The sequence below is a fragment of the Phocoena sinus genome, chromosome 11 (genome assembly GCF_008692025.1).
Source record: "Phocoena sinus isolate mPhoSin1 chromosome 11, mPhoSin1.pri, whole genome shotgun sequence".
Taxonomy (NCBI): Eukaryota; Metazoa; Chordata; class Mammalia; order Artiodactyla; family Phocoenidae; genus Phocoena; species Phocoena sinus.
In genome coordinates, this window is record NC_045773.1 from 51,498,709 (window position 1) to 51,518,987 (window position 20,279).

The window sequence follows — 20,279 nt, forward strand, 5'->3', positions numbered from 1 at the left end:
GTTGACCATATTGGGTGGTTTTGGAGAGAAAACAAATGACACTCAAAAATGTGTTCCCTCCCTGTCTCCTTCCTTTCCTCCCTCCCTCTCTCTCCTTTGCACATACACTTGCTTTACGAGCACTGAAATTAATTGAAAATACGTTCTTTAGTAAAATAGTTATTTTTGTGTAATTAAAAAAGGTTTTTGCTTTCTCGTGTGTGTAACTGATAAGAAAGTGTCACAGATATTTGGAGAAATTGTGCCAGCAAGCTTGACGTTAACATACGCAGTACTTTGTGTCCCATTTCCCTGCATGGAGCATAAAAACGTGTCTGCTTTTAAAAGCCTGATTGGCAGCACTGGTAGAAAAACAATCCTTGACTGCATTAGTGTTTCCTCTTGGCACCTGCATTGTGACCTTATGCTTCAGGCCAGCATAGGACACCTTGCTACACTCAGCCCTGGTTCCCCACTGTAGTCCAGGGGGGTTTTGGTTGAATATGAACTTTGCCAGCTTATTAAGTAGAGCAGATCTTTATTTTATAACACAGTTCTTCATCAAACAGTTGACAAAGGGTTATCTTGTTATATAAACTTAGATCAGCTATATACCAGCAGTAAATGTAAACAGAGAACATTAAATAATTCTTAAAAATAACTTATCATACATATTAATGGTTACTGTTTCATCATTGCAGTGTTTGTACTATCAAGGTGCCAGAAATGGAGTTTTCACTCTTACATATGTATCTGTAATTATCTGTAGACTATGAAAGCCACAGGCATTATCACAGGAACATTATTTCCAAATTAAAGCATTGAGTGAAAATATTTTAAATACTTCTATATGCATTTAAATAATATATGCAATAAAACTGAAAATGTCCTCTCTGAGGGGCAGGGGAGCACACCATGTTGCATATTCTTTAAGTGGGCTTTTTTGATTCAAATCAAAAGTTGTATGGAACAACTGTATACTCCTTCCCCAAAACGCCCGCCCCTCCAGTTTTATCTTTTTTTTTTTTTTGGCGGTACGCGGGCCTCTCACTGTTGTGGCCTCTCCCGTTGCGGAGCACAGGCTCCGGACGCGCAGGCTCAGCGGCCATGCCTCACGGGCCCAGCCGGTCCGCGGCATGTGGGATCTTCCCGGAACGGGGCACAAACCCGTGTCCCCCGCATCGGCAGGCGGACTCTCAACCACTGCGCCACCAGGGAAGCCCCAGTTTTATCTTTTTATTCTCCTAATTTCCCAGCTGAAGACACAAATGGGTCTTAGTAAACTTTTTTGGGGAGACACTGGTAATTCAAATCATTTTTCCCCTTTTGTTATAAACTAATTAAAAGGAATGGTTCTGATAATTTGTAAATTAAAGAAATCTGTTATAGCCTAGCGCTCATCCGAAGATGCAAGTCTAAAGTATGCAAAACGTCAGCAGTTCACTGGCCTGGGATTTCACATCTTCCAGGTGTGCATTGCTTGCTTCCCAGGGCTGCATTTGGTTTGGTTAAGATACTTCTAGGGGTGGTTAGAGGTCTTCTTGGAAACCTGTTCATTAAAAGCAAGGTACAGATGAATCCCTTAAAAAAGAAAATCCGCAGCATTTTATATATTTCTTCAAGCACCTACAAAAGAAGGCCAGCATTTCTTACAGTTCTTTGATAGTTACAATTGGCTTTCAATTGAAAGGGTATCCAGACTTACCTGTCAAAGCTACATGGCGATGTGTGAGATGGTCCTGCACTGAATAGAGGCAGCACTGTAGGTTCCCAAGAGCCACAGCACAACCAAACCCTTAGTGTCTCTGTTGGTCTTTGCATCTGAGCTGTATTTCATTGGCTCAAATCTGGGTTGCCAGTGTCTACAGTCTGCAGTGAGTCCTCATTTTCTAATCTGCCTGGGGAGGGACTTTGTTCATAGTGTACCAAAGCTGCGACTCTACAAGTCCAGGCCAGATATCGCTGGAGCCTTGATGAATCAGTACCATTGCTTACTTTTAAAGACAGGGAAGAATGACAAGGTAGAAGAAACACTGAAAATATTCCTTGGTATGCCTGTACTCTTCTGGGTCAAGACTGTAAGAGAAACTTACGAAAAAAGCAGGTGGGAGAGTCTTGGTGTTTCATCCAGCCTGGCCATTGAAGAACTTGGAATCCATCATTTCTAAAAGGAGAGGCCTCCTAACAGGACCAGTTTTCATTGAATGCTAGTTTTCCTGTGTTCTGTGAATTGAGTCTCCTATTTATTGGGCAAGTTTTAGATGTCAAACAGCCCTGCTTTTCTACTGCTAGAAGAATCTAGATGTGTAAAAGTGAAATAGGTATGTTCATGGAGTTTCAGTAAATTTGGTGTCTTTGCTGTATCACCTGCCATGCTCACTTGGAGCTTTTTTTTTTTTTTTTTTTTTTTTTTTTTATGCGTTACGCGGGCCTCTCACTGTTGTGGCCTCTCCCGTTGCGGAGGACAGGCTCCGGACGCGCAGGCCCAGCGGCCATGGCTCGCGGGCCCAGCCGCTCCGCGGCACGTGGGATCTTCCCAGACCGGGGCACGAACCCGCGTCCCCTGCATCGGCAGGCGGACTCTCAACCACTGCGCCACCAGGGAAGCCCTCACTTGGAGCTTTTTGATGGCTTTATTTCCTCAAACAGCTGGCAATAATTACCAAAGCAGATCTGGGGAGACTTGATGATATTGAAAGGTCTATACGGTTTTGATGTGCGTGTTATGCCGTGTTGTAATATTTTGTATCTGGGGAGAATGGTGTAGCGGGAAGATCTTCCAAGTAGTAGAGGTGACCGTGAGCATGTGACACCCGCAAGTTAGGAGACCTGCCAGGCGGCCCACAGCATCTTGGGTTCCTCAAACTGTATAAGCTGGGGAGGTACTACTTTGTAAACTGGAAAGAAAAACAAAAGACCCTAGTTTAAAAAGAATGGGCATTGTGTAAAATGTCCCTTACAGTGAAGTTGGTACAACATGCACAGAGGGTTTAGCAATGCATTCCAGCCAAATTAGATTTGTTTTTTGAAAGTTGATAATAGTTGAAACATTAAGTCTGCAGTCATTTTCCCCATTTCTGAGGGGACACCTAATGGGTAGTTGTAAAGAATGTTGAGATTATGGGATTTCTGTTTTATTTTCTTTGTACCCCTGCTTTTTTTTTTTTAATTTATTTATTTTTGGTTGCTTCAGGTCTTTGTTGCGGCGCGTGGGCTTTCTCTGGTTGCGGCGAGTGGGGGCTACTCTTTGTTGCGGTGTGGGCTTCTCATTGCGGTGGCTTCTCTTGTTGTGGTGCACGGGCCTCAGTAGTTGTGGGTTGTGGGCTCAGCAGCCGTGGCTTGTGGGCTCTAGAGCGCAGGCTCAGTAGTTGTGGCACACAGGCTTAGTTGCTCCACGGCATGTGGGATCTTCCCGGGCCAGGGCTCGAACCCATGTCCCCTGCATTGGCAGGCGGGTTCTTAACCACTGCGCCACCAGGGAAGCCCTGTACCCATGCTGTTGATGGGTGTCAGACACGCTGTTTGAAGCTCCTGTAACCATTGGGGAGACTTGGTTTCTGAGCTCAGAGTCCTTCACACTAGTGGTCTTGACTTCACTCAAAAGAATTTTGAAAAAGAATATACTCCCTTGCACATTTTTAGGTTGACATCTGAAAGTTTTCACCATAAATTTAAATAGTTCCAAAGGATTTCAAAAAAAGGGGGGGATATATGTATACATATAGCTGATTCACTTTACTGTACAGTAGAAACTAACAAAACATTGTAAAGCAACTGTACTGCAATAAAAATTTTTTTAAATAGCTGCAAAGGAAACAATTTTCTGACATACTTGAATACCTGTATTTACAACTTAAGGTGAAGCCATCACTTCAGTTAAGTCTGAAATTTTACTCTGCTCTTCCTTCTTCATCTCATGTTTTCTCCTTCACTCCCCTTAAATAATATTGTCCAAATAGGACATACTTTCATGCCTGGAAATCTTTTAATGGTCACCTTAATTACTCTTACAACAAACAATATAATTTGAAATTTAATTTTTAAAATTTCCTGTGACCATGTAAGACTTAAGTCAGTTGAGGAATTTAAAACTTATTTTTACCAGTTTATCAAAACAACAAATCATACAAATTTTGATGAATAATTTTTAAGTATAAAAATAGAAATGTTATTGGAAATGCATTTTGAATGATGAGACAGGGTAGAACATATTTAAATTCTAGATTTTTTATAGGTAAGAGCAACTTTGTTTAGATAAATTTTTTTTCTTTCAGCAGTGTCATTCAGGTCTTGGAACTCCTTCTGAGATACCTGCCAGAAATTCCAATGATCTCTCTTTGTATGATCTAATAAATTATTTCAGTGTCTGTCAGCTGACAAGATGTCCTCCTGAATTATTTTGAAAGCAAAGAATTGAAAACCCCCTGATGTAGAGAAGAATTTTAGAGTCATGTACTTTCTTAGTGTCTACCCTGATTTCTTTGAACGGTCTTTAACTTGGCTTTTGGCAGAGCCTCACACCCCACAGCCATGGTGAGACAGGATGCCGTCTGTATGTGAAATGGGAGGAGAGTGCTTATGAAAGGGGACCTTTGAAACCCAGGGCGTTCTCAAGTCTTAGAAAGAACACCGTGGAGTGAGATGAATTCCCTCCATCCTCAGCACTTGAGGCCACCCTGGCCTATTCAGCATGTTTTGACTTTAGCTTTTTCAGTATTCCTAATTGGAATAGTTAGTGTGTCTTTGTATCTTGGCTCTATTTTTGGTCAGAATTGTGCCAAGTGCTGAAAAATATTTAAGTCCACCCTGCTCCTTCTAGAAAGTATAAACAATAAACGTAGGTAGGTAGGTAGATGGCTACAGGCAGTACCATCCACAGTTGATGTATTTTGATGTTGGGCCTGTCTCATCTTACTTGGGGATGATCATGAACCTTAGAGAGATCGGGGAAGTACATGGGTACCGGTTAGGCTGCTCCTTGGGGAAGAGGGCGAAAAGAGCACTAGGTGGGACAGATCTACTGTCCTTGTCACCACGCGATGTCAAATGTTGCTTCTGAATCCTTTCTTGCCTCTGCTGTTCTTTAAACCTCGATAGGTACCTACTGGGGAATGGATGAAGAGGGAGGTGTAAGTTCTTGAAAGCACATTGTACTTAAACACACATTTAAAACACCTGTAGAAATGTTTGCTGCTGTCGTCACCTCAGGTCCTCTCTGAGAGTAATCAGTGTCTAGACACGCACAGCAGGTAACATTTTCCCTGCCACACACCAGTCAGTTTGATGCGTTTCTGTGAGGTTGCTTGATGAATGTTAGGTGTCTTGTGTTTCACGATCTTGCATTTGGCCAGACTAGAGAGTGAATTACAAGGCTATTACTCCCATGTACTTTAGAAGCGAACTGTTAATTTATTTCTGTTTCTGTCCGCAGTGCTCTCCATGGCCCGACACCCCCACCGCCTATGTGAATAGCAGCCCTTCCACGGCGCCCACCTTCACGGCCCCGCAGCAGAGCGCTTGCAGCGTCCCGGACAGGTAGCTGGTGTGCGTGACGAGTGCCCGTGCTCCTTTATGTCCCTTCCTGTCAAGTTATGCAGCCTCTTTGTGTGTGTATCTGGGGTATGTGGTAATTACAAATAGCCTGCTGCAGGGCAAAACTGTCTTTTCTTCACCTTCCCGCCTTTTTGCTCCTAGCCCCCTTGTGCCTCACACACTCACAACTGTGGAAATTATAGAAAAGGTTGCATTTTCAAGATATAGTCTTTGTGAGATAAAATCAGCATTAATGGGCTTCATGGATAGAGAAAAGGACAGTGAGTTATTAAGGTGAAACTGTGACTTGGATATGTTACAATTGAGTTTACGATAAAGTACACTTCAATGCTCACCATGTCGAACAAAGATTATTTTCTACCCTATTTCTTCTCCCTCCCAAAGACACTAATTTTTTTTTTTTAATTAAGTCTTTAAAACTTAAAGGAAGGACTTTCCATTTTAAAGACTTGCTCTGGTTTTAGAAATGGAATGGTGGGCTCTGTTCATCCTATTTTCTGGCCTTGACTCTTAGCTGCTGGTCAGCAGTGCCCCAGGGAGATTGTCCTTCCTGGGGCTTTGCTCAGGAGCTCCTGCTGAGTAGTCAGATCAGAAGGTCCCCGCTGTTATGACATTTCTTGCTGGGAAGTAAAATTATGAAAGTTAAGACCATAAAGGAGGGAATTCCCTGGTGGTCCAGTGGTTAGGACTCAGCCCTTTCACTGCTGTGGCCCAGTTTAGTCCCTGGTCGGGGAACTAAGATCCCGCAAGCCACGGGGTGTGGGGAAAAGAAAGAAAAAAAAAAAGGAAAGGGTTCTCATTTTTGTACTCTGGTCACGCCAGCTCGGGCTGCTATAACAAACACCAGGGACTGAGCGGCTTATAAACAACAGAAATTCATTTCTCCCAGCCTGGGGGCTGAGTGTCCAGGGGCTGGATGCTGGCCGGAACGGGTTCTGGTGAGGACTCTCTCCGGGTACAGGCTACCGGCCTGTGTGCTCACCCAGCGGAGAGCAGAGGGAAGGAGGCAGACTTTTCTTACGACTCTGAACAAAGTCACTGATCCCATTCCTGGGGCTCCGTCCTCACAGCTTCTTCTAATGCTCATTACTTCCCAAAGGCTCCACCTCCTAATACTGTCCAGCACATTGGGGGTAAGGTTTCCACCTGTGGTTTTTGAGGGGACACAGACATTCAGTCTGTAGCAGGGTCTGGTGAGAAAACAAAGGAGAACATGCCTTTTCCCTGAGGCGATGGATAGATAGACCAAGAGGCAGCTTGTTTCCATGTAGGTTATTGTGCTGCAGGGTAGGGGGACACTCCTGGACTCTGGGACCAGCATGTTACCATGCAGGGGACTGAATAATCCTAGAAAATGACAACAGTTTCAGAGAGGAGCTGTGAATTCGTGTACACACAGGCTCACCAGATATTTCCCGAGAGCCCACGGTGCCCAGCACTGTTCCGGGTACTGTGATGTGAGTGAGAGAAAGCCCTGTCTGAAGGAGCTCAAGTTCCAGTGGGCAGAGGACAGTAAACAATCAACATGGTAAACCTAAGTAACTGGGGTATAGGTGCTAAGAAGGGACCAGAAAGGTGGATGCACTCCCTGAGCAGCTGTTCTCATTTTCCCCTGGAAACACAGGGTTAGTGGCACAAGTTTGTTTCTTTTGTTCTCTTGAATTTCACCCTGTTTAATCATGGATAAATATATTCATTAAAGGGATATTATTTTTATTTTGGCTTAGGATTATTATATCATTTCTTGTAGCTCATAATTAAAGTAGATTCTTTTGCAGTTATTTTCAACTGATTATCTTATTTGATTCTCTTACTTTTTTCCTAACTAAAATGAATATCTGTCATTTTCCTGGCACCCCTGGAAATCATTGGAGCCCTTCTGTGTCATGAAATGTGACTTTTTTACTAGAACAGATGTAGGAGGAGAAGGCACAAATTAAACCATCCTCCGTGTCTTTTTTTGTTTGTTTGTTTGGGTTTTTTTGGTCGCACTGCGCAGCTTGTGAGGGATCTCAGTTCCACAACCAGGGGTTGAACATGGGCCATGTCAATGAAAGCGCCAAGTCCTAACCACTGGAACGCCAGGGAATTCCCTTCTGTATCTTAATCTTATCAACATATTGACTCCTTGACCAGTTGTGCACTCTTTTTCCATAGTTACATTGCTCTGTCCCACAGTATTATTTTAAATTCACCTAGTTTAATAGCCTTTAATGTCTTGATTAAAATATATATATCATAATAATCATTCTTTTCTTCCTTCTCCCCAGCAATTCTTCTTCCCCAAATCATCAAGGAGATGGAGTTTCGCAGACCTCTAGTGAAGTAAGTGTCTTACTATCATGCTTTCAGGGTCCTGCATTTTGAAGCCTCTGACAGGGGTTTGAGTCATTGTTTGGGTCACTGAATAATCACACCTGTGCTCTTCGTGGGTGTTTTAAAACTTTAAACCTGGAGGATTTCTGTGTTTTGTTTAAATGTTCTTTATAACATGCCAGTGACTTGGATTATTTTTTGTAAGCCTTAATAGTTTCCTCTGTTTGTGTTCATTTTCTTTGTTAATAGCAACTTCAGCCTTCAGCCACGATCCAGGAAACACAACAATGGCTGCTCAAAAACAGATTCTCTTCCTACACAAGACTGTTCTCCAATTTTTTAGGTATGTTTGTGTTTGTGTGTACACATGCACACGTTGTTTGTTTTTGTACTTTTATTAGCTGTAATTAAATTTTGGGGAAGTAACTGTATGTAGATTCGTAAGAAGTTGCCCAAACCTGTACAGAGAGCTGCCCAGTGTCCCGAGTGGTAGTGTCTTGCAGACCTATGGTGCAGTATCAGAACAGGAACTCGATGCTGTTTCACCAGGTTTACATGCCCTCATTTTTGTATACGTGTATATAGTTATATGCAATTTTTTTGATTTTATTAACTTTTTATTTGAAATAATTTTTGCTTTGCAGTAAGTTGCAAAAATAACACAGATATGTTCCAGTATACCCTTCACTCAGTTTCTCACATACTTATAGTACAGTATCAAAACCAGTAAATTGACATTGGTGCTATGTGTGTATATAGTTCTGTGTCATTTTATCACATGTATAGATTGTATGCCCACCACCACCGAAGTTAGGATGCAGAATCTTGCCATCACCACAGGGATCTCCCGAATTACACCTCCCCCACGATCCCTAATACCTAGCAACCACTAATGTATTTTCTGTCTCCATGATTTTGTCATTTCGAAAATGTTACATAAATGGAATCATACAGTATGTTACCTTTTTTTCTCTCCGCATAAGGCCCTTACTTCCATCCAAGATGTTGTATCAATAGTTTGTTCCTCTTTATTGCTATGTAGCATTAGAGGGTATGAATGTACTCATATATGGTTTTTATAGACTTAAGTTTTTTTCTTGCCTAGTAAGCTAAGGGAGTATTTAGATGTAATTTCAGAAAGGACCGGGTGGTGCTGCTTCAGCTGGTGCTATAGGAAGCCTGTTTGGAGGGACAGTAATAGATAACGCCAGCTGGGGCAGGGGCAGCATTTCCTAAACATATTTGGCCCTGGGACCCTTTCCTGACAGAACACTTAGTAACATGTCCTGGCCAAACTCCTCCTGGGCCACGGTGAAGTGGCAGCTGGCTCTCCTTAGCCCATGGTGTTGGGGGACCATCCAAATGCAGCTCGAGCCTTTTAAGAGGAGAGAACATGTGTGCACACAGCTGGCCTAGAGGAAAGCCTGGTTTCACAAAGAACGTGGTTTTCTATTACATCAGCCCTTTATTGCTGTGCTTGTGTCATGGTTAGTCATTCCCCAGGTAGCGCTTTGTCTCTTTAAAATTAAAGTGCTGGGTGAAAGTCGTTGGCTAGCTGGGATGCACATTTTTATGATTAAGTAAGCCTTTTATCTGTGAAAAACTCATTTAAAAATTTCAGCGTGTTGCAGGGTGTGGGGCGCGTCTTGGATGCTCACAGGGGAGACAGGGAGAGCACTGCACAGTCGGAAGGCTCTGCCACGAGGGCCCAGGTTCCTGTTCTGTCAGACAATGCGTGTTATAGTTCTGAGTGGTGATCACGGTGGCTTGGCCTCCTGCCTTCTCCTTCCCCTGTGAGCTTCCCAACAGTAGAAAGGCAAGAAGAGGGAGGCTTCTTTCTCTTAGCCTGTTAGGCAGTCATGTTTTGGAGAGGGCTGTGCAGTGTCTGTCCAGCTCTGTGTGTGAGTGAAGGATGGGCACACACATCTCTGGTCGCTCCTGGGAGCCCTGTTGGCAGAGGTGTGTATGGAAGGTCCCCTGGTAGAGATGACAGCGTCTGTCTCTGTTTACCTGACTCCATAAACAGCTCCAACAGTGCTCGTGCCTCATGGGAGATGTGCTTCTCTGGTCTTTGTCCTTTTACAAACTAGAAGATGATTAGGCTCTTAACATTCAAGCCCTCAAAAGTAGATAACTCCATTAATCTCGTTACATATGTAAGTGGATATTTACCATATGGAGGGCATGCTTTAATCCCAGAGGGCATCTTAATTCTCCCAATAAACTACATCTTGAGCGTCAATAAAAGGTAAAACAAAGGATTGTAGACACACTCAAACGTAAAACATAGAAAGTCTGATGAGCTCCTGTGTCACCACACCCAGCTCCAGAGATGACCAGCCTAGATCAGCGTCGTTCTCTCCCACTCCCCCCACCTTCCCTTTCTGTCCTATTTTAAAGCAAATGCTAGATACCATGTCACTTACACACCAAATACTTCTGGAGGAAACCTTAAGTATAACATGCAATTCTCTGTCATGCTTTTGTATTAAAACTGGCTGCTGTGATGGAGCTGTTTGTTACAGAATGTTGCACTGTATGTAGCATGTTACAGTATAAAGAGACCTAGTCCTGGGCTTCCCTGGTGGCGCAGTGGTGGAGAGTCCGCCTGCCGATGCAGGGGATGTGGGTTCGTGCCCCGGTCCGGGAAGATCCCACATGCCGCGGAGCGGCTGGGCCCGTGAGCCATGGCCGCTGAGCCTTTGCATCCGGAGCCTGTGCTCTGCAACGGGAGAGGCCACAACAGTGAGAGGCCCGTGTATCGCATAAATAAATAAATAAATAATAAATAAGAGACCTAGTCCTAGCTCTGCTGCCAACTTGTGTGCCTTTGGGCAGGTCCCCCAAACTCTGAATTCCGTTTCTTCCTTTTGTAAATTAAGATTGGTCTGGGTCATCTCAAGGTGAACTGTCTGGGGTCAGAATCATGTTCATCTTCACGAGCTCCACCCAGCCAGAATAAGGCAGGCACTGAAATCCTGTATTGGGAAGAGACATTCCTGTCGGCCCTTTGCTGTTGGCTCATTGCTCTGATTTTCCAGCCTCTGGGCTTCTGAGTTCCTTCTTGATAGAGAACATGGAGAGCCAGCATTCTCTTTGGCTGTGAGGGACAGGTATGTGTGTGTGTGTGTTGTTCATGTGTATGTGTATACACAGGAGACCTGGCGATGGCTTCGAAGGACGTTAAACTGTGAAGACAGATGCTGCAGAGTAGCCCGTACTGCTGGGTCTTCTCCCATTTCCTTGAGAAGATTCTTTTTGCTCTTCTCCAGGTGCCGACTTGTTAAAACTGACAAAGGAAGATCTAGTACAAATTTGTGGTGCAGCCGATGGAATTCGGCTCTATAATTCACTGAAGTCAAGGTAAAATACCGTGTTTAAAAGGAACTGTTCTGCTTGAAATAAGAATGTGCCCTTGTTCGCGTGGGGACTGCGGGCAGGATGTGTCCACGCCACGTCGGCGTGTGCCCTTGCGCTGTGGCCGCTGGCCCGCCGTGCTCACGAGGAGACTGTTTTGTGTACACCTTCAGGCAGGCCCAGATATGATGCAGGCACTGAGGGCAGAGGTAGACTGTAAGACTAGAAATGCACATGGGCAGGACTGTGGTCTGGAAGACGACTGGGTTTGTTGCCAAGAAAACAAACTTCTCATTTAGGTGAGCTATACAGAATCTATGGTTTTCAAGGTCATGTGACACTACTAAACAGTTATTAAAAATGTAAACTTCTAATTGTGAATTAAAATGATAGAACTGTAAACTGTGCTGGCTTTTAAGATCCATTTACTATCGTTGGTATTTCTAGACTTGTGGTGTGAGAATTCCATTAAACTGAATTTTACTGATGTTACATTGCTGACATAATCTTGAAACTTAAATTTACCAGCATCTGACCGACCATCTCAATGGTTTAGAGTCTGGATCATCAGATTAGACCACCTGTGATAACCTGTGATAGTTGGTGTGAGGTGTGTGTTTTTATATTCTTCCTAGTAAATTATTTCGTATAATGAAGTAACGTTGTAAAGTTCTCCTAAGGAAGTAGACCCTAGATTCTTGTAGCTGTCGCTTGCGCGTGCGGCCCTCCTGCCGGCTCACAAGCGCTGTCTTCTGGTTGCAGGTCGGTGCGGCCCCGCCTGACCCTCTACGTCTGCCGCGAGCAGCCGGCGCCGCAGGGGCAGCAGCAGGCAGCGGGTGGCGGGGGCGACGGCAGCGCCGCCACGCCCTACGGTGGGTATGGGCGGGCCGGGACACTCGGCTTCCTGCCACTGTCCTTCTGAGTTGGTGGGGACCACCGGGTTGTCCTGGCAGCGGTGAGAGGCAGTGGCCTTTCTCGGCTGTTGTTACGATAAAATTTAATTTTAAAAGAACAAGTGTAGGGCAGAGGATGGCACCCCTGCTTTAGAGCCTCTCTGTAGTCTTACCTTAATTGTAGTTCCAAATTCTAAGCAAAGGTTTCTGTACTCACACACATGAAAAAACCCTTGTTTGGAGAAGCAAAGTAAAAGCACTGATATTCCTGATCCGTGTTTGGCTTGAGTCAGTAGTAGAGCAGGACCTGCGAGACTCAGGCTCACTGCAGATGTGCCTGACGCTTTGCAGACATCGTCACGTGTTCCAAAAACAGCTGGGCTTTCTGTAGAGAAGCAGGAGGCCTCGTGGTCCACATCCTTAGCTTCTCGTGTGCCGTCTTCTACAGTTTTTAATTCTTTAGGGGAAAGGAAGAGGGGAGAGGTAGCTTTTTATTCTTTAGGATAAATTCCCAGTAGTAGGTTTACTGAATCAAAAACTATGACCTTTTTAGAGTTCTTTTTATATATGGCTAGAAATACATAGCATTTTTGAAAATGGCTTTCTTTCGGTGTAACTTACATACCACAAAGTCCTCCCACTGCAAGCGCACAATTCAGCGATACTTCAGTCAGTTTACAGTTTTGCAGCCATTGCCACAATCCAGTGTCAGTCCCATTACTCCAGAATGATCACCTGTGCCCATCTGCAGTCACTTCCTGCTTGCTTTTAAGATAAAACCTCAGATACTTTTGTACAGAGGTTATTGTTAATTAAATTATGTGTGAGCATAGATAATGTATTATTATATTCACATGGGTAGTAAGGGGAGAAGTATTCTTATATTTCTTTAGTACTTTGAAAGGAGTGATCTTCCAATAGATCAGGTGGAAAATAGATCAAAGATTACTGCTAAAATGCTGTTCTTATTTTTTATTTCAGTTTATCATGCAATCTACTTAGAAGAAATGGTTGCTTCAGAAGTTGCTCGAAAACTTGCGTTGGTGTTTAATATTCCTTTCCACCAAATTAACCAGGTTTACAGACAGGGTCCCACCGGTATTCACATTCTTGTTAGCGATCAGGTAATTGGCATGCCCTTTTCCCTTTCACACTGATATTTACTTTTATATGTATTACTGAAGTGCTATAGAAAAAAAATCTGTGACTCCTTTGGCAAGTACTCATGAGAATCATTTTCAGAGCTGGGAATCAAGATTGGGAAGAATTTATAACCAAGAGTTCTAGGTGTCCTGGGTGGTAGAAGGAATACAGGTAAAGGAGAACCGGAGCTCCGATCCCCCCCTCTTTGAACTCCAACACTGGTCACTGGGGGGCTCTGGGTTAGCGAGCCTTTGGCCCTTCTTAGCAAGGTATTTGAATGTGTTTTCCTTTTTTGTACTATTTGATGGCTGATTTTAAAAAGCTGTGAGGTTAGAAGGGCAGTTCACTGCCGCCCCGTGTTCAGTGACAAGCAAGTAAGAGCACTTTGGCAGCAACTTTTTGTTAGCCACTATCACAGAGCCCAGCGGCGAATGCCTCCCCATGGGCTGGAGGGACTGGCCAGGTCGCCGGGCCCCATGGGCCAGCACGGCCGGCACCGAGCTGGCCAGCACAGCGGGTGTAAGCCCTTGCTGCCTCACACTGCCTGTCTGAAGGACCATTTTGGCTGCTGAGTCCTGTACTTGTGCAGCTATATATAGATTATGACCTTTTTCTTTTACTACTTTTACTCAGTTAAGAAAAGACAGTTGGATCTTAATTATACATCTGCTTTATCCTTCTAGATGGTTCAGAACTTTCAAGATGAGAGTTGTTTTTTATTCTCCACAGTAAAAGGTACGTGTGTCTTGAAATGCGAGAATCACGAAAGATAGCGTGTGCCTGAAATCAGCGGTCATCTTGCATATTTACTTTTGGAAATGCTGGCTTTACTAATTTTAAGAAGTTTGAAAAAGGAATCAAGGAAATATTTCTAGTGACTGAAATATTGTGGAAATTAACTAGCAAGCAAGGAAGAGGAATCAGTCCTTCTGGATGCCTGGAGAAAAACCCCAGTCCATTTAGCCAACATTTTACTGAGCACCTCATGTCAGACACATGCCGTTGGTGCTAGAAAGGTCTTCCCCTCCTGTAGTGGGGAAAGGAAACCAGAATTGGTCCATAGATGCACACAGATTACAAATAGGTAATTTAGGTGCCATGAATGAATGGGGAAGTGGGGTTGCTTGTGGACGAGGGGGCCACGCAGCTGTGGAGGCTTCTCTGAGGAGCTGTCATGAACGCTGAGACCTGGAGACTGAGGGGGAACCGAACACACGAGGAGCAGCACCCCAGCTGGCGCGGGGCCGGGTGCAGAGGAAGGAGCGTGGCTGCTCTGGAGGCCCGAGAGGGCCCCGTGGCTGCTGTGCAGGGTGAGGACGAGCAGAGCTGGAGGCGGGTCTGGTAGGCAATGCCTGGCGGTGGTGGGAGTTTAGATTTTATTTGAAATGCACTGGAAAGTCAGTGATGTTGTTTAAACAGACGAGTAATGTGAATAGATTTTTCTTTTCTTCCACTCGCAACTCTGTGGAGACAGATGAGAAGGTGGGAAAACTGGAGGCAGGAGATGTCATCTAGATGAGAGGTGACGGGATCTTGGACGCTGATAGACAGGGCCCTGCTGGGCTCCACACTGGAGGGAGGAGTGGTTGTGACTCTCACAGGAGCAGCTGGGCAGGCGGTGGTCGCGGTGGAGAGGTAGGCGGGCTTGGGGGAAGCGGCCAAGGCTTCTGTTTTAGGACATGGAAATCATAGCCGGCTGGGGCTGGCAAGAGAGGCCTGGGCTTGAGGTGTAAACCTGGAAGCCTTCAGTGTGTCCGCCGTGATTCAAAGCGGTAGAAATTCTTGAGGTTATGGAGGGAGAGAATGTGAAGAGCGGGCCCAGACGGGGTTCAGTAGAGTTCCAGTTACAGGGCTGGATAAAGGAGGGGTTTTTTAAATGTAAAGTTACTATGAGAAGAGACCTTTAAAAGTCTGATGAGTTAAGATCTAAAGCTGCACCTCAAAGAGCACGGCGTCGCGTGTCACCCTTTCCTGGGAAGAGAGCAGCCCACCTTGAAGGGAGGGGCTGAAGTTAGGACTTCACCCTGTGCCTGACATGTCTCCTAAGCCACCAAGTTAACCTGCAGTGCAGGGCTGTTTAGTCTGTGAACTGGCCCACTTTATCTTTTCTTATCAGACATGTTTAGTTTAGTACCGTCCTGGCTCAATTTTTCGTTCTCAAAACAATGCAGTTTTTACTCTGCAAAACTCACACTGTCTATAAAAGAGGCAGTTCGAACAGTGAACGTGTGGCTGCGTCCTGTGAAGGCGGTGGGGTTTCTGGTGTCAGGCATCACAGGACGTCCCCGCCCTGCTCAGTGTACTGTTTTCAGACATTGGTCCTTATGGAAAAATTCATTTGTTCCTTGATGACCGCCTGTACTGCTGCTTCTCGCCATCTCCCGAGAAACACTAGGCCATCGCGCAAAAGTAGTGATGTGTTTTTTTAAAATGTTTCAGATCTACTTTTGAGGAGTTCAAAAATTATTTCCTGAAAAGGTAGATGTGAGCACCCAGTTCATTGGCTAGTCTGTGCCCTGTGCCTTGCCCTCAGGTGGGGAGTGGGGCAGGCAAAGGGAATGTGCATGTGATGCTGCCGTAGGCAAGAGGGACTGGAGCAGGTTAGCTTGTTTTCCTCTAGAATATTTAAAGGTACCCTCTGAACTGGGGCGGGGGGTTGTAGAGTTCTAGGAGTGTTCAACGTAGTCTTGATTCTCCAGCCTGGTAAAAAAATTGCGCCTAACGTCCCTTTCTTTTTTCCGCAGCTGAAAACGGCGGTGGCGTCCACATAATTTTGAAGTGACGTCTTGACGTAGTCTGAACTCTATTCAGCACCAGTTAAAGTTACGCTTAAAAGTGTGTGAAGACTGAATCCAAGAAGTCTTGGGATTGGATTTTACCGTATGAAATGTTTCATATTGAAAACACAGGATGACCTTTCTCACAAGCTGGATGAGAGGCACGTCTCCTTCGCTTCACTGCCTCGGCCTCGCCCCGGGACAGTGAGCACGTCGGGCCCCGGTGCAGGTAGGCCGCCTGCTTCTCTGCCAGAGAGGCCAGTAGACACAGTCCCTAGAAGCAGCCTTCGCTGTCTTTTTACACTGTATGCGGTTTGGAAATGAATGTAAAGACGTACTGTGGGCATTTACCTTTCTGGGCCAGTTCGGCTTCTGCTGCCGGGACCTTATGCTGACCGGGGTGGGGGTGGGGGGGGGCACTGGCTACTGTGGGGCCAGTGCCAAATCCACGTGTGGGGAGAGGGAGGCCGGCGCTGATACAGGCCGATCAGTGGTCAGGGGAGAGGCTTGGCGCCTTCTTGGAAAAAATCATGTCTGAGGGTGCGCATCTGCCGTGATCATGCCAGATCGGAGAAGCCCCAAGCCAGGAAGAGGGGCGTGAAGCAAACTGCATTATCAAGAGTACCTTGGTGAGAGGATCAGTGTAAATCCTAATAGGTACAAAGACTTTTGTGTTTTTGCTTTGTCACAGATTTATTGAAAAACTTTTTGCTTCTGCTTCCGTTTTTAGCATTTTGGTTTTCATTTTTGAAGCCCCAATGCCTTTTAAACTCATGTGGTTTTCTTTCTCCTTTTCCTCCCTCTCTCTGACTACCCACCCCACCCTGCACCATACTGTTGTTAAACTTTTTTAAAGACCTGTCCCCAACATTGGAAATACACCTAAGCAGGAGAAAACAGTGTGATAGTTTCTGACTTGGTGTTAAGGGGTCTTCATTATCAAGAGTTGAAATTTATTTGTGGAACACTAGACATCACAAACACTATATTGTACCATCAAAATTCCTCACATTTCTCTAATATGGAGCTTTAGTACAATCACGGGTAACATTCTGGTGATTATTTAGGGACTTTTTTATACACCACATAAAAGCTTCTTTTTCTATAAAAAGAGTGCCTCTTTCACAAAACCAATGCTTGTTGGCCAGTATACTTTCCAAAGGGAATCACTGTTTTTGCAATTTTTTCTACTATCAATAATCAATCATTATTATCTCTCCCCTTCACCCGAAGCCTTCCCAAAATTCATCAGCAAGCATTTGAGGCCTGTGGTGTACTAGACACAATTTTCGATTCCATTTTAATTATACCATTTCTGTCCGTTCACCCAGTGTCTTGGTTTTGAGTGTATTATTTGATCCTTAGCTAGCTATCTATCTTTGTTCAGGCAGAAATAGGAATGGGTAATTTTGAGTTTAAAATCTCTCCCAGAAGACAAAACTACTTCAGTGGGTGAAAGCTTTGGCATTTTATGTTTTATTCATAAAGGGGGTTATCTGATATGAAAAAGTAATGTCTCTAAATATTCCATCTTTGGTTTGAAAATATCCATAACTTGTATAGACCCTAAAGCAGGAGAGCTTTCCTTTCCGTCATTTTCCCTTTGCTTTTGTATGACCACATGTTTTCTGTACCAGTCCCTTGGGAAAGAAGTGAGCTTCTCTCTTAATTAATTGTTTAGAGTTTTGCTTGTCTATTTAGCATTCCTTTTTGAGTCTCAAGATTTATGGAACAATAAATGTCATTTTTAATGCTGTGTGCTATTTTGAATTCCTCATCAGGTTTTACAAGTGGGGTAAAAATAATTAAAGCTCATCAAACTTGAAATGACACCAAGCAGCATTGAACATTAGTCTGTCCCAGTGAAACAGGTTAAATTATGGCACCAGCAGATTTGCTACTTTGTTTTTTTAATAGTAGGATGTACACATTTCAGTATAATAAATGTTTTCCGATTGTTTTGCAAATGTGTGTCTCATTTAAAATCCAAGTTCCTGCCAGTGTGTCACCTCATGTCATAGAATCAAGGAGTTCACTGTGTATGTTCTGAGTACACACCAGTCCCAATGTTGTTATAAGAGCTGATGGGAGTGTGTGTTTTCAGTTTGTTTCCTCAAAGCTGATGCAACTGAGGACAGCTTATCCAGTGACTGTGCCACACTTAAAGGGGAAGCAAACCTGATTTTTCTTAACAGAGGTTCTCCTGTTTTGTAGATGTGGTCCAACGTCATTCAGCCAGAGTCCAGTAGCCGTGAGAGGTTGTGTCCGGGCTCAAAAGAGATAATGTATAGAAGGCCCATGGTCATTTAAATTTTTAAAATAGAAACTATATTCATAGCTTCCTGCAACAGCCATTTTTTCCCCCACACAGTGGTGTAAATGTATATTTAGATAACTGCTATGGTATACACACAATAAGGCAGCAAAATCATCAGGACTTTAACGCTTATTCTGATAATCCTGTTAATTGATTTATAGAGTTGTATATCCATCTATTTGCCTTCTCTCCCCGGAATGCAGCTGAGGCCTTGTATCCTAAATGCTTCTAAAACTCTCCACCTAATAGAACCATAACCCAATTAGAAGTATTGCTCGTCATGGGGAAATTTCTCGTTTTTGCTGTTTCCCTCAGCTTCCCGTGAGCTCTGGGCTCTTCAGTTTGGGGAGTGGTTACTAAGAAGGGTTGGCTACCATTAACACAGAGATGCAGTAAAGGTCACAAATGTGGACAGCACAGAGCAGAAACCAGATCATCTTATCAGATTTCAGGTAACATTAGGAACGCCTGAATTTGGAAGATGGTTTTGCTCAGATTTGTCTGCCGTGAGATAATAGCAATAAAACCCTCTGGCTTAAGCATTGCAGTGGTTTATTCATTTTTATGTAAGTCTCAAAGGTGCCAACACTTTACTGATTTTAGTTTTAAGTGTGTAAAATTTTTGAACAGTCCTGGTGTAACTTGATTTCTAAGATTTTAAAATAAACTTGGAAAAAAATCACACCCATTCTACGTGCATCCATTATTTTTAATTGATTATATTATAGATAACTTGAGCCTTAATTCTGTTTCTTTGTTTAAGGTCCCCCAAAGTTTGTGAGACATGACATGATCAGCTTTTCTATAACAACAACACATTATGTGCCATAGCCTACGCCAGAGCTTATGATTTCCAATCAGGCAACACAAACTGAGTTGCTTTTGTTTAGTTTTTGGTTCCCAAAAGGATATACGACAAGTTGACAGAAACAGAAAGGTGAAGACCTTGCTTCACCCTGTTTAGAGTCCTCATTCTTTGGTGTCTCATGGAAACCTATTAACTTGCCTTCCACATAAGTCGCTACATAGGAAACTGTCGGGCATTATGAATTTGCAGTATAGTCACTTTGATAAAGTTACTATTTAATCTTCAAAGTGGAAAAGTCCTGCTAATCAAAATGGAATCGTTATGAATAAAAGTAGGCCACTGGCTGAAGTATCAGGTAGAAAATCAACAGCTTACTTTTCTGCTCAATTTGTGCTAACACTAATGGTCTGTTCGAGGAATGCTGACAAAGCCAAGGGCAGGAGTCCTGTACCGAGGGAGGCACCCACCTCTAGAGATCCAGGGCTCCTGCACGGTCCTGGCTGCACTATGACCACTCTTTCCCCGTGGTAATTGACACAAGGCTTCGAACTGATTGCATCACAGCAGAATAAAGGTAAAAACTATCACAAGAGTTACTGCAGTCCCTGCAGAAGTCTTTTACCTGTAAATGCCTTTCCCAATGGAGAATCAACAGATTTGGATGATGGTGGAGTACGTCAGAAAGACTCGGGTCCTCGGGAGGAAGGGACACCTCATGAAGCCCTGGGCTGGGCAGCTGCTGTCAGAGGATGACACAGCACCTGCATAGCCTCTGTCCACTTCCTCCCACTGCTGTCGGCGGGGTGACAGGAGCAAAGTAGGCATGGACTTTGACATGAGGGAGCTGGGCCTGAAAGTAGAAAGGAAAAGTGTAGTCATAAGATAGTTTGCGGATTGCAGGCATAATCCTAGAAAAGCCCACAGTTCTCCTATAGAATCTAGTTCATTCTACCATTAGGCAGATAGTCCCAACAGAATTTCTGGTGTGCGCCAACGCTGCTCCTGTCGACATGCACGTCTCCCCAGACAGCACCTTTTAAAGACAAAGGGGTGGTCGTTGTCCCTGTGTGCACACCGAGTAGAGATGTAACAGCTGTAGCACCTGGGGCTGCTTAGGGGTCTAAGTGCAAAGTTGC

The 20,279-nt window shown here is 44.2% G+C and overlaps 2 protein-coding genes across 12 annotated transcripts in view; one reads left to right on the forward strand and one right to left on the reverse strand.

The window, feature by feature from the left end:
* UBP1 (upstream binding protein 1) overlaps positions 1 to 17,774 on the forward strand; it is a 70,379-nt gene extending 52,605 nt beyond the window's left edge. For 2 of the 3 annotated variants that reach the window (XM_032647947.1, XM_032647946.1), the window contains exons 10-17: positions 5,411 to 5,514; positions 7,803 to 7,857; positions 8,098 to 8,191; positions 11,121 to 11,211; positions 11,968 to 12,077; positions 13,080 to 13,222; positions 13,925 to 13,976; positions 15,986 to 17,774. In XM_032647947.1, the coding sequence (XP_032503838.1) occupies positions 5,411 to 5,514; positions 7,803 to 7,857; positions 8,098 to 8,191; positions 11,121 to 11,211; positions 11,968 to 12,077; positions 13,080 to 13,222; positions 13,925 to 13,976; positions 15,986 to 16,023 (687 nt within the window). In that variant the 3' untranslated portion in view covers positions 16,024 to 17,774. The remainder of the gene's footprint in view (positions 1 to 5,410; positions 5,515 to 7,802; positions 7,858 to 8,097; positions 8,192 to 11,120; positions 11,212 to 11,967; positions 12,078 to 13,079; positions 13,223 to 13,924; positions 13,977 to 15,985) is intronic. The other variant, XM_032647948.1, reaches the window with a different exon arrangement.
* Positions 12,087 to 20,279, reverse strand: part of FBXL2 (F-box and leucine rich repeat protein 2) — an 86,714-nt gene continuing 78,521 nt past the window's right edge. For 4 of the 9 annotated variants that reach the window (XR_004352099.1, XM_032647951.1, XM_032647955.1 and 1 more), the window contains 2 exons: positions 19,766 to 19,993; positions 17,331 to 18,288 (listed from right to left, as the gene is read on the reverse strand). Coding sequence is in view for 4 of the 9 variants with exons in the window: in XM_032647951.1 (XP_032503842.1) it covers positions 19,886 to 19,993 (108 nt within the window). In the remaining 5 variants the exon portion in view is untranslated. Of the gene's footprint in view, positions 12,556 to 17,330; positions 19,994 to 20,279 lie in introns of those variants that run through there. The other 5 variants (XR_004352098.1, XM_032647959.1, XM_032647953.1 and 2 more) reach the window with 3 other exon arrangements.